General features: G+C 55.6%; 1 protein-coding gene across 1 annotated transcript in view; it reads left to right on the plus strand.

Annotated features, from left to right (window-relative positions):
* Window positions 1-13,370, plus strand: part of LOC137355983 (autophagy-related protein 2 homolog A-like) — a 109,149-nt gene that overhangs the window by 26,210 nt on the left and 69,569 nt on the right. Inside the window, 7 exon segments of the mRNA XM_068021686.1 lie at window positions 5,752-5,938; window positions 6,383-6,577; window positions 7,807-7,903; window positions 9,268-9,429; window positions 9,967-10,118; window positions 11,634-11,718; window positions 12,498-12,777. Coding sequence (XP_067877787.1) covers window positions 5,752-5,938; window positions 6,383-6,577; window positions 7,807-7,903; window positions 9,268-9,429; window positions 9,967-10,118; window positions 11,634-11,718; window positions 12,498-12,777 — 1,158 coding nt within the window.

The following is a 13,370-nucleotide window of genomic DNA, read 5'->3' on the forward strand; positions in this document are numbered from 1 at the left end:
ACGTCGCCAGCGCACACCATCTGGGAGAACGCTCGACGTACAAGTATCTCTGCAGGGTCCGAAGGCGGAGAGTCGCAGCCTGGGTGCGGACGCACACCAGCGACTGACCGCCCTCCTTGATCGGGACACTCAGGACCGCGGCAGAGACCCAGTGTTTCCTCTTGCCCCAGAAGAAATAGACGAGTTTCTTCTGGATCTTGGTGGCAAATACAGCGGGCGGGGCCAAAGTGACCAACCGGTACCACAACATGGAGGCCACCAGTTGGTTTATGGCCAGCGCTCGGCCCCTGTAGGAAAGCACTCGGAGCAGTCCTGTCCAGCGCCCCAGCCGAGCAGTGACTTTCGCCTCCAACTCCTGCCAGTTTGCCGGCCAGGCTTCCTCAGCGGGGCTAAGGTGGACTCCCAGATAGAGGAGGTGCGTGGTGCTCCACGCAAAAGGTGTCATCTCCTCCGGCAGGGAGTCCACCCGCCACTGACCAACCAGGAGTCCGGAACATTTCTCCCAATTGATCCTCGCGGAGGACGCAGCAGAAAAGGTCTGCTGGCAGTCGCGCATCCTCCGCAAGTCAACGGGATCTGTGATTGCGAGGAGCACGTCGTCGGCATAAGCCGAGAGGACGACCCGCATGGCCGGCTCGCGCAGAGCCAATCCCGTCAACCTACTGCGAAGCAGGCACAGGAAGGGCTCCACGCAGATGGTATACAATTGGCCGGACATGGGGCATCCCTGACGCACTCCTCTCCCAAAGCGAAGGGGCGCCGTCAAGGACTCGTTAACTTTGACTAGACACTCTGCGGCGGCGTATAAAAGTCTGATCCGGGCCACAAAATGCAGCCCGAGTCCGAAAGCGTGCAGAGTTCCGAAAAGGTAATCGTGATCCACCCTGTCGAATGCCTTCTCCTGATCGAGGGAGAGAAAGGCGACCGACTGACCAGTCCTCTGGGAAAGATGGATCAGGTCCCGGACCAGGTGGATGTTGTCCTGGATGGACCGGCCCGGGACCGTGTAGGACTGGTAGGGGTGGATCATGTGGGCCAGCACGGAGCCCTGGTGGGTAGGCATAGTCCGGGCAAAGATTTTATAATCCGTGCTGAGGAGGGAGACCGGACGCCAGTTTTTAAGCAGGCGGAGATCGCCCCTCTTCGGCAGCAGGCCGGTGACTGCCCTGCGCCACGAGAGGGGCATCTCCCCGGTCACCAGGCTTTCCCCCAGGACCCGTGCGTAATCGTCCCCCAGGACGTCCCAGAACGCCCTGAGGAACTCCACGGACAACCCATCCAGTCCTGGGGATTTGCCCCTCGAGAGCTGGTGGAGGGCGCCAGTCAACTCCGCCAATGTGAATGGAGCCTCCAGCCCTTCGGCGCCCTCCGGGCTGACCTGCAGCAGGTCCTCCCACAAAACTCTGCGCGCATCCTCGCTGGACGGATCCGGAGAGAACAACGCACTGTAATAAGTACGGACCAGGAGGCCCATTCCCTCCGGATCCGTGATGGAGGATCCGTCGTCGGCCAGCAGCTCGACGAGCTGCTTACGGACCCCCCGCCATTTTTCCAGCGAGTAGAAGGGTGAGGCGCAGTCCAAATCTTCCAGGATCTGGATCTGCGACCTCACGTACGCGCCTCGGGACCCTATGAGCTGCAGGTCCCTCAGCGCGCCCTTCTTCTCTTTGTGCGCCTGCCACAGGGCCGGGTCCACGACGGCATGACCGAGGCGGGACTCCAAGTCGAGCACCTCCCTCTCAAGGCGCCCGATCTCGGTTTCCCGCCTCTTGGTCGACCCCTTCGCGTACTCCTGACAGAAGACGCGGATGTGAGTCTTGCCCACATCCCACCATAGCCTCAAGGAGGCGAAGCCCCCCTGCTTCCTTCTCCAGTCGGCCCAGAATCGACAGAACGAGTCCCGAAATCGCTCGTCCTCCAGCAGCCAGTTGTTAAAGTGCCAGTACGCGGACCCCGCCCGCGTGCGGAGCGGAGTAAACTCCGCCCACACCAGGTGGTGGTCCGAGCACGGCACCAGCCGCATGGAGGCTGCCGAGACGCGGGAGACGTACGCCTGCGAAATGTAGAGGCGGTCGATTCGCGACCCCCCTCCTCCAGACCTCCACGTGAAGGCGCTGGAGTCGGGATGGAGATTCTGCCAGACGTCCACCAAGTTAAGGGAGCTGATCAGTCCCCTCAACTTCTCCACCGACGCTTGGCCGCGCTGGGGACCGGAGCGATTCCCCCACCTCGAGGGTGCAGTTAAAATCCCCCCCGAGGATGATGCGCTCGCTGCTATCGATGGAGCTCAAGAGAGCGGACACTTCTTCAATGAAGCGCGCTTGCAACGCGCCGGGCCTGGGCACGTACACATTCACAAAGTGGAGCGGCACGCTACCCAGGCGAACGGCAAGGTGGAGCAAGCGGCCCGGCACTAGCTCCTTGACCCCCAAGATCTCCGGCTGAAAAGTCGGGGCCAACAAGATAGCCACCCCACTAGAAATAGGGGTGAGGTGACTCATGTAGACCCCACCCTGCCACTCCAGAAGCCAGGTGGCTTCGTCTCCCGGGACGGTGTGGGTTTCCTGCAGAAAGCTCACCGCGCATCTCCCTTCCCTAAGGACTGAGAGATTGTGAAATCTGCGGTGAGACCCCCTGCTGCCGTTGATGTTGAGGCTGGCTATGGTTATCTTCATGTCAAAGGTACTTAAAACCCGTCACCAACAGCTCACTGTGAGGAGGGAGTGGAAGTGCACCTGGCCCTCCACTCCCCCAGCAACCCATTGAGGAACACATTAAAACGGCGCCTCTCAACCAGTTTCACGCCCGCGCGCTTGCCCGCTTTCTTCAGGGCGGCCCGGACGGACTGTCTGATCAGCGCCAGATTCGACCAATGGCCGAGGGCCAGCTGAACTTTATCGCGGCAACCCCTGCAAGCCGCAAGGAAATCCCAGAGTTCCGCCGTGGGGATGAGAGGAGATTCGGTGGGAGGCACGAGGGACTCCACCACCTCACTGGCGATGGAATCAAGATCATCCTCCGTGCCCCACACCAAATCCCCATCCTCCTTCGGGTCGTCACCGCCAACGGCCGACACATCCACCACACACTGTGGGGCGCATGTCCCGGCCGCGCCAGCTGATCCCGCCTCCGTCACGATCCCACCCCCAGGATTGATCGCGCAGGAGTCCTCTCTGGGTTCTATTGTGAAACTGGAGCCTGTGGGTACCAGCAGCCCAGGACCCCCCTCCACCTCCGTCCCCAGGCCAATGCGTGGTCCAGGGGAGACAGAAGTTCCCGACTGCGGAAATCCAGCCGGAGCCAAGACCGGAGACGGAGAGAGGAGGCCATCTCCCGCTCCGCCAGCACCCACAGGCCCAGCAGATGGGGCAGCATTCTCGGTTCCAACCGGGTTGGGTGTGTCCTGGTTGGTGGTGGACTCCGGCTGGGAGGGCCGACCCTTTGGGGCCCCACCCTCCCCTCTACTCAGGGCACCCGACCCAGTGGCAGTGGCGGAATGGGCGGCATCCCCAGGCTCCCCCACAACAAGCAGGGCTCCACTGGCTTCCCCTGGAGGGGCCACATGTACAGGTGTCTCCCCCTCCACTCCATCCTGAGGAATAGGGAGCTCCTGCCCAGACTTTGTCGCCTTGGTGGTGGCGGTAGGGGAAACCTGGGGACCCGAAACAGGAGACAGCTCCCCTCCAACAGATGGACCCTGCGCCTCAGGGCCCCTTGTCACCTCTGTGGAGGGGTGCCTTCTCTTTTTCCCAGTTGGTTGCAGAGGCTCAGAGACCTCCATGTCATCAGAGGCCTCCGCACTCTTTTTTTTTATTCACCCTGGGCCTGAGCCCAGCCCTGGGGCAAGTTGACTCCCCGAGATCGGGCTTTGTGCTGAGCTCAGACTCGGGTAGTGTCACGGTGTCCAGGGGACGCGCCTCTCGATGTTTATTTCTCCTCCCCTCCTTCCTTCCATTTGGACGGTCACCCCCCTCCCTGCCAGAGGCCTTGAAAACCACAGCCTCCGGTACCGACTGAATGGTATCTGGTGGAGGTGTAGGGGGGGTGGGAGGAGGTGCAGCGGCGCCACCCTGGGCCGAGTTGGAGTTGGCAGCCGGGAGGTTGGGGCAGTTCTTACGAACATGCCCCACCCCCTTACAGACATGGCACCGCACCCCATCCAAGCTCCAGAAGACGCGGTAGGCCGTCCCCTGGAACTCTACATTAAAGTGGCCCTCTGTCACCTCCTCCCGCGCCAGCTGCATGAATAACTGGCGGCGAAAGGAGTACACGTGTCGGAGGCTGTTCTCCCGAAGACCGAGCGGAACTGGGGTGAGCCCCCTCTTTACCTCCCCCAGATGGTGGGGAAGGAGGAGTTCACCAGGAATGAAGGGCGGGACATTGGATAGAATGAGCCTTTGCGCAGTGGCCCACCAGGGGGTCCACTGGCAGAAAGGTTCCGCCCACGGTGAGCCCCTTGCTCAGAGCCAGGGACACCGCCCGCTTGGTCCTCAGGAATAACACTGCCTTCCCATACATTTTAGAGGCTGCAACAATGGCCGAAGGGCCGACAACCTCGGCCATTGCTTTCACGCATGCCTCTATAGTCATGTTCGGGTGGACGTAGCTCTTGACTCCATGCTTCGATGTTAATAAAGCAAACGGTGACGGGGCAACAGGTGCAGCCGCAGCAGCATATGTACGGGAAGGCCCCGCCACCGGCGAAGGAGGGCTTGCCATGGGGTCTAAGAGCCACGTCCACCCCCAAGAAACAAAGCAAATTTACACAATTGAAACAAAAAACAAACAAACTGTAAACAAAGTGGAGTGGGAATAGAGGAGGATAGGGGTAGGAAGGTAAAGGAAAAGGGGAGGATAGGTGACTGAGGTGACTGAGTGGAGGAAGGGAGAGAAAGGCTGAAAAGGATGTTCGATCCAACTGCCAGTTGGAGCACATTTGTAACAATTAGTCCAAAACTGTTTGTTGTCTTCCAGTTGGGGGAGACTTCTTCGCCCGGAATGGCTGGAGCCGCCCGGTACTCTCCTCTTCTGCTTTTAACAAGACAGTCTTCACCCGGGCAACTCCAGCTGTCCCGAGCAGGCAGTTGGGGTGGGGAGGGAGCTCCCTGTGTGCAAATATAAATACAGGGGCCCCCTACTGGATTTGGCAGCCCCACCCAAGTCTTCCGGCCTCTTCTCCCTCCCCCAAACAGTCCAAACTTAAGAGTTCTTCAGGTGCCCTGACACCCACCTCTCCAAAACAATTGCAGCCTTCCTTTATGGTTTCTCTCCACTCTGTATTCACCTCTCTCCACTTTCTCCAATTACTCCAGTCTCCTCTCCCCAGTTGCTGCAGTGCAGGTGCAGCTGCTCCCCCTGATTGCTGGCAGGAAGTGTTCCAAATTGCCCAGCCAATCCCCGTGCTGTATCTGTCCTGGGAGTGTTTGATGGGGACAGTGTAGAGGGAGCTTTACTCTGTATCTAACCCCCGTGCTATACCTGTCCTGGGAGTGTTTGATGGGGACAGCGTGGAGGGAGTTTTACTCTGTATCTAACCCCCGTGCTGTACCTGTCCTGGGAGTGTTTGATGGGGACAGCGTGGAGGGAGTTTTACTCTGTATCTAACCCTGTGTTATACCTGTCCTGGGAGTGTTTGATGCTGGCACTGGGTGCTTGAAATGGAAAGAGTTCTGTTCTGCAGATTAATGAGTGCAAAATGAATTTGAAAACTATGAAATGTTTCTGTGTCTGTTTCTGTAACGGGGTTGGCAGGTTGGAGTACTGTGACGAAGCTGTGAAGGACTCGGGCAGCATCTCGAAGAGAGACCCCATTCCCATCGACATCCACCAACCTCCCGCGTTCGTTCACAAAGTGCTGCAGTTTTCCGGGGTGCTGCTGCATTACGAGGAGATCCAGGAGCAGCGTAGGGAACCCCAGGCCTCGCCGCCTATCCCGCAGGTAAGGATCTTCATTGGGGCCCTGGAGAAACAAAGAAACCCCACTCCCCTGGGCACCAGGAACCAACAAGGGGAAAGCTAGGTCTTACTAACATAAAGTTACGGGTGTAGAGGCATTCAAAGATTTATGACACGCAAGCCATTGATGTTGGAGGCACGGCAGTGTGCACACAGCAAGATCCCACAAGAATGCTCAGCAGGATAAATATTGGCCAGGGCAATTGAAGAGGCGATGTCCGGGGTCTTGTGCATTCTCCCGGGACCGTGAAGGTTTATGATACCTCCCTGTGCTTTTTATTCCCCCCAAGCTTATGTGGCAAACGCTCCCTTGAATTAAAGGGCCGCTGGCTTCTCGTGAGGTAGATTCCGTGGGCAAGATTGACCCGCGTTTGCCAGAAGCGCTTTCTCCTCCTTTTTAAAACTTTCTTTTTTTTTGGAAACGTAGAATGTGTCGGTCGTCGCCCCGCGGCAAATGGGATCGTCTGCCGGAGAATCGACTTCTTTTCCTGAAACGAGCAGCAGGACTGCAGGGGGGAGCTCCGCGGCGGCACCTTCGCCCCCGACGCAGATCGGCAGCTGCACGGGGTGCATGGAGATGACGGTGAAACTCAAGCAAAACGACGCTCTCCCTGGGCCTAAGGTGAATGGCGGGGGTGGGGAAGTTGGGGGGTGGGTGGGGGGAGTGCGGTTCTGTGCCCCCTTGCCCCACGAGCAGCTGGGGCGTCCTTCAAGAAAAAGAAACTTCCACGTCGCATTTCACAACCTGAGAATTCCCCATTTCTTCAGTAGGTTTTTTTTTTACGATCGGTAATAAATGCAAGTCATGTCATGGAAGGCAAGTCAGCCTTTAAGGGCAGGTTAGTGTCGCTTTGTCAGAGAAGCTGCACCTTTTGCCCCGAGGGCATTAAGATTCGACTGTGTCGTCCAACACTGATGGCAGGTTCCTTCCCCTGAAAGGCACTTGAGGCCTCTGGAACTGTACAGCCAGAAAGGGTTCGGTAACTGCGGCTACCCTGGAGTTGGGGGCGTTCCACCCCTACTATGGGCGTCTGTAACCAAAGGCGGAGTCCCTTTGGGCTGTGTGCTGGTTTTAATTAGCTGGCTGCGGCACTGAGCCCACAATAAAAGTGCCTAATGCCATGGGGTGTAAGTGCATCAGAGGAGAAAAAAACTATTATGTTGTACACTCGGTCCCTTGTTGTACTCAATGTATGAAGTGTTGACCGGATAGAAATTGTGGGTTTACCCTGATCTGGCTTTAACACAGCCTGCTCAGTGAATCAGAACGGAAAAAGGATACAATGATCTGGAAAGCCTGCACAGGCTGGGGCTCCTTCCTCGAGGAAGAGAAGGCTGATCGTGGCCTAATGGTGGTCTTCAGGATCGTTAGAGTTTGGTAGGGTAGGTGTTGACTTCTTTCCACTTGTGGGGAGGGACTAAGCCTCGAGGTCATAAATATAAGATGATGTAAGAGTGGTCGAGGTGAATAGTATCGATGCATTTCAGGGCAAACTGGGTGAACACATGAGGGAGAAAGGAATAGAAGGAGATGTTGATCGGGGGAGATGAGGAGGGGGTGGGAGGAGGCTCGTGTGCAGCATAAAAACCAGCATGGAGCAGTTGGGCCGAATGGCCTATTTCTGTGCTGTAGACGTGATGTAACTCGACTTGCATCAAAAGATCTGATGTCACAGGAACAGGAGGAGGCCATTCAGCCCCTCGAGTTGTTCCGTCATTCAGTTAGTTTATGGCTGATCTGTATCTGAACTCCCTCCTTGGTTCCTTAAAATATTGCAGGACGAGGGAGCAGTGAAATAATGGTTCTGTTTGTTCCTTTGACCTGTGCTGACTGCTGTGTTTTCCCTCCAGTTGGAATTAGATGGGAAGATGGGGTCACTACACCTGTTCCTGAGCCCACAGCAGATCTTCAACCTGGCTGATTTATTCAGTGCACTTAATCTCTCAGGTGAGCTCCTCGTGCAATCAGGGTTCCAGAGATTTCCCTCAACAATGACTGAAAGGAACGCTGAAAGTATGCGGATGTTTCCCGATATTAAAAAACCATCCGCCTGTGAAAATATCGGGCGTTTATGTCCCGCCAAATGTGGCTGCCTCGTTGCTGGAGTTCTTGGCGATCTCAGCAATTGGGAGGTATCCTTGAGCGAGCCCACTCACAGCCCGAGTCTCGCTCTGCGATCTCCTGGCTCTGGGAAAGCATTAAGTCGGCCGGGTATCCTGCAGTCAGAAGAGACTTTTTTGTTCAGTCTGTGTAGGTTTTCATCCACATACTTGGGGATTTCTCATGACGTCTGCAGTATGCTTAGTTGAAAGGCTAATTATTGTTAGTGGAATTTCCCTACATTGACAACTCCTCTACTTGTTACCTTAGTAATGTTGACTGGAAATCTTGCACTCAGGTACTGACACTCCCAGGGCAGGTACAGCACGGGGGTTAGATACAGAGTAAAGCTCCCTCTACACTGTCCCCATCAAACGCTCCCAGGGCAGGTACAGTACGGGGGTTAGATACAGAGTAAAGCTCCCTCTACACTGTCCCCATCAAACACTCCCAGGACAGGTACAGCACAGGGTTAGATACAGAGTAAAGCTCCCTCTACACTGTCCCCATCAAACACTCCCAGGACAGGTACAGCACGGGGGTTAGATACAGAGTAAAGCTCCCTCTACACTGTCCCCATCAAACACTCCCAGGACAGGTACAGCACAAGGTTAGATACAGAGTAAAGCTCCCTCAACCTTGGAAGAGTGCTTCCTGCATCACCAATGTAGCATTTTCCATTTTCTACTCAAGTGAACGTACGGTATCTTTGTCCGAGCCCAATTCATAGTGTCCACACGCGTGCACTTTACTGCAGGAGGCTGGCAATCGGGAGAGAGGACCCCAGCATTAATGTCTCTCCCTAGGCCAGTGACACTGAGGCTAGTTGGTAATAAGACTTAAGTTTATCTTGCGCCTTTCACGTCCCAAAGTGCTTCACAGCCAGTTGAGGGATAAATATTGGCCCGGGCCCTCAAGTAGAGGCAATGCAGTACAATCCCTCTGTACTGCACCGACAGTCTCGGCCTGGATTGTGGGGCTCGAACCCAGGACCTCCTGTCTCGGGCGAGAGGGCAGAGAGACCCACTGAACCACGGCTGCAGACTCTCTGCTCATTCGGCACCGAGTGGGGATTGAGCCCCTCCAGACTCCTTGGCTCGTTGTTCTGGCTCGACGTCCTGCCGCCATGCCGTGTGGTGTGTAACGCATGTTTTTTAAAATTCCCCACACCCCCCCCCCCACCCCTCCCGCCTGCTCTCGGCCTGACGCAGAAGTGAACGGGCTGAAGGAGAAGTTGAGCAAGAGTCGGCCACTGGACCCCGAGGACTTCAAACTGATTGAGCAGGACCTCAACAAGCAGCTTCACTCAGGCCAGAGCCTGGGGCACCCCAAGGGACAAGAGCTGGACTCGTTTGCAGGCGCGGAGAACGGGGGTAAGGAGCCGTCTTTGGTTTTTTTTTTTGTGTGCTCTGGCGCCACGGTTTGGATCAGCCAGCTTTTACGAACCGAGGTGGATGAACGGGGCAGAGCGGCGATTGGGAGAAGCGCGCCGCAAGGCCCCCGCCCACCTTGAGGGAGGGGAGGGGAGGGGGGGGGCGGTCGGAGGGGGTTCAGGGTGTTGACGAACCCCAGTCGGACATTAAAATCCCCTGCCTTCGACAGCTGACTGCTTCCTGCGCCCGCCACGGGCGGGAGCGCTTTTCCGCTGCGTCTGCAGGCCGCTTGACCGCGGGCTGCATGGCGCTCGATCCCAGTCCCGTTCGTGCCCCAGAATTGCCGGATAATCGGAAGCTGGAATTTTGCCAGCTTATCCCGCCTCCACCTCCACGCCCGCACAGCCCCCCAACCGAGTCCCCGCTGGAACCAGTGGGAGCCGCCGATCTGGCTGTGATTGGCCAACGTAGCGCGGATGGGGCCGCGTGAGCCTGCTGTCTAACCTCGTGTTGTAAATGTCGTGTTCCCGTCGCCAGTGCCTTCGGAGATGTTTTACTCCATGGCTGCAATGACCAGCAGTGTGGCCTCCGTGCAGTCCGCGAGCGAGCTGTCAGACGTGGACCTGGAAAGCTCGATGCGCAGCGACTACAGCAGCTGTTCTCCACAGCCCCCCTCGCTGGGGGCAGGCGTAAGTAACAACACCTCGCATTTATATAGCAGCCTTTCCACCGCACAAACATCCACGGGCCAGTCCACAGAAATCGACACCGTGAGGAGATATTAGGGCAGGTGGGAAAAAAAAAAAGCTTGGCCAAAGAGTTTCAGGAGCGGTTTAGAGAGAAAAGACCAGAGCTTAGGGCCCAGGCAGCTGAAGGCACGGCCGTCAGTGGTGGAGCGATGAAAATCAGGGATGCGAATTGGAGGAGCAGAGAGTCGTATAGTATAGAAACAGGCCACCCCTCAGCCTTCTCTTTTCTAGAATAAGGAGCCCCAGCCTTGATGGGTGTAACCTCTCTGTTCTGGTATCTGCTTGTAAATCTATTTTGCACTGTCTCCAGCGCCTGCATAACCTGTTTATAATATGGAGACCAGAACTGGGCACAGTAACTGCAAGTGTGGTCTAACCAATGTAAACTTGGTGCTGTCCTAGCTTCACCTTGTCTCCGTGTTTTTTTTTTTCTCTTTTAACTTATTTTCATTTATGGAAAGACTCTTCTTGCCTCTTTCCACCGATCCACAGTGAATAAACAGTATGGTTGGAGACGAGGACTGTGGAATGGAAAAACTGGATCTGGAAAAAGTAGTTTGCCTGTCACCATTATTGATCCTTGGCCAATTCTCTGTGCGAGGGAGTAAAGGGTCAGTAATATTACATACAGACTCCTCGTCCACCTGAGCACAGGGTGGGGGTTGCAGGGGCAACCGTTTCTTTGCGTTGTGCGCGCTACCCTTGTATTTTCCCGCGGAGTGGTGCGCGCGAGGCGTCTTTGAGGGGGCGACTTGCACGGTGATGTCCGGGTGCTGTGCATGGGGAAACTGAGAACGTGAACAGGACTGCACTGTACTTAATTTTATGATAACAAGATAACGTCCTCAAAAGGACATCCCAAAGTGGTTCGCAGTTAATGAAGTACTTTTGAAGTGTGGTCACTAGCGTAATGTTGGAAACGCCACAGCCAGTTTTCAAAATTTGGGATCTTTTATGTCCTCCTTCGATAGAAGGATCTCCAACAGCGTAGCACTCCCTCAGTACTGTACCGTGAGTGTCAGCTTGGGTTATATTCAAGTCGCTGGAGTGGGACTCGAACCCTTGAGCTTCTGATTCAGAGGCGGGTATGTTACCCACTGAGCCACCTTTGTATTTCCGGCCCTGGTTTCTGTACTGTTTGCCACTCTGTAGGGGTTTGCTTCAGGAACTGTGTACGTGTGTGAAATGAGTGGAATTGTCCTGTTGTTTTTGTTGCATTGAAGCCTTTCTCGAGTGCTTGGTGTGTGGCTCAGATACGGTTGTGATGCTGAGCTGATCAGACCAGGACAAGCCCAAGTCAATCCCCAAGCCTGTGTTAAAGGCACTGAGGCACCCGCTGCCTCAGTTAATTCTGCGCAGAGCCGGGTGAGACCTGCGACCGTCCTGCTTTGTACGTCTTAGTCACACATTCCAGGCACTGTTGTACTGACTTGTTTCTCTTTTAATATCCTCCAGCTCCTGATGAACAGCCCGCGTCGCTATGGGAGCCCCTTGTTCCCCACCACTCTCCCCAGTTTACAGTCCATACACAGACAGCAAGGTTAGTAAGAGCTGGGGTTTGGGATTGATACAGGGCTATGGGGAGAGAGCGGGGCAGTGGGATTAGTTTGGGATTGATACAGGGCTATGGGGAGAGAGAAGGGCGGTGGGATTAGTTTGGGATTGATACAGGGCTATGGGGAGAGAGAAGGGCAGTGGGATTAGTTTGGGATTGATACTGGGCTATGGGGAGAGAGTGGGGCAGTGGGATTAGTTTGGGATTGATACTGGGCTATGGGGAGAGAGTGGGGCAGTGGGATTAGTTTGGGATTGATACAGGGCTATGGGGACAGAGAAGGGCAGTGGGATTAGTTTGGGATTGATACTGGGCTATGGGGAGAGAGTGGGGCAGTGGGATTAGTTTGGGATTGATACAGGGCTACGGGGAGAGAGCGGGGCAGTGGGATTAGTTTGGGATTGATACAGGGCTGTGGTCAGAGAGCGTGGGGCAGTGGGATTAGTTTGGGATTGATACAGGGATATGGGGAGAGAGCGTGGGGCAGTAGGATTAGTTTGGGCTCTTGCAGTGAGCTAGTCTGGACACAATGGGCTGAAGCCTGTCTGATTTGAAGTCAAGTGTTTATGGGGAGTGCGGGGGGGGTGACCTTTCTCCAAACAGCAATTGAAGGCAATCCTGGTGAGACATGGAACTGAGGGTGATGGTGAGATGATGCGGGGTCATCTGGTGTAGCGGTTGGACCTTTTTAAGTGGTTGTGGGGGGCCAGGAGTGGGGTCATCATCCCCCGACTGTCTAAACCTGTTGACTGTACTCCTGCCAGGTAAGTCCCAGCCGCCTCCGTCCCTGGACAGCGTGAAGGCTGAGCTCCTGCTGAGGCTAACCCTCGGAGGTCTGACAGCCACAGTGCTACACCTGGATCCAAAGCTGGCGCAGCCCCCTGCACCGTCAGACCCCCTGTCCGGGACCGGGACCTGCTTCCACACAGCTGCCAGCCACTACTTCGCCGAGCTGGCGTACTTCAAGGACAGCATCTTCGGGGGGCGAGACTTTGCCCACTTGAGGGGCCAGTTTGAGAAGGCCTGCCTCCACAATAACTTAAGGTACGGGCCGGGGAGACTTTGTTAATTCACCGCATTAAAACTTTGCAGCAGTTGTAACGGTGACAGATCATTGAGCTGCTGACACCAGGAAAGCCTCACGCTCAGTCCCTCAGCACCTGACGTAGCCAGGACAAATATTGGGATGTTACAGCTGTCCCAGCCTCTCCTTGGTTAGAGAGGACCAATTTCACCAGCCTCCCTGCTCTTTAACTTTCTCCAGTGGCTCCTATGCACAAATAGACCATTCAGCCCACAAGGACTGCATGTCCCACTCATTCATATCCCACTCAATCGTATCCCACACTCCCACTCACTCCCTGTACCTTTTAATATCCCACCCAGTCTAATCCCACTCTTCCCCTCACTCCCCACAGCCTTTGCTATCCCACCCAGTCTCACCCTACACCTGCTCGCTCCCATCTCTTTATTACCTGACTGACCAGTGGAAACAATCTCTTGCTGTTTCTCTTATCATAACCCTCCGTAATCCTGAAGCCTGCTCTTAAGACACTTGTTAACCTCAGCTCTAGTGGTCCATGTGGGTACCAATGACATGGATAGGACGAGGAAAGAGGTTCTGCTTAGGGAGTATG

Source organism: Heterodontus francisci, chromosome 44, assembly GCF_036365525.1.
Source record: "Heterodontus francisci isolate sHetFra1 chromosome 44, sHetFra1.hap1, whole genome shotgun sequence".
NCBI classification, from domain to species: domain Eukaryota; kingdom Metazoa; phylum Chordata; class Chondrichthyes; order Heterodontiformes; family Heterodontidae; genus Heterodontus; species Heterodontus francisci.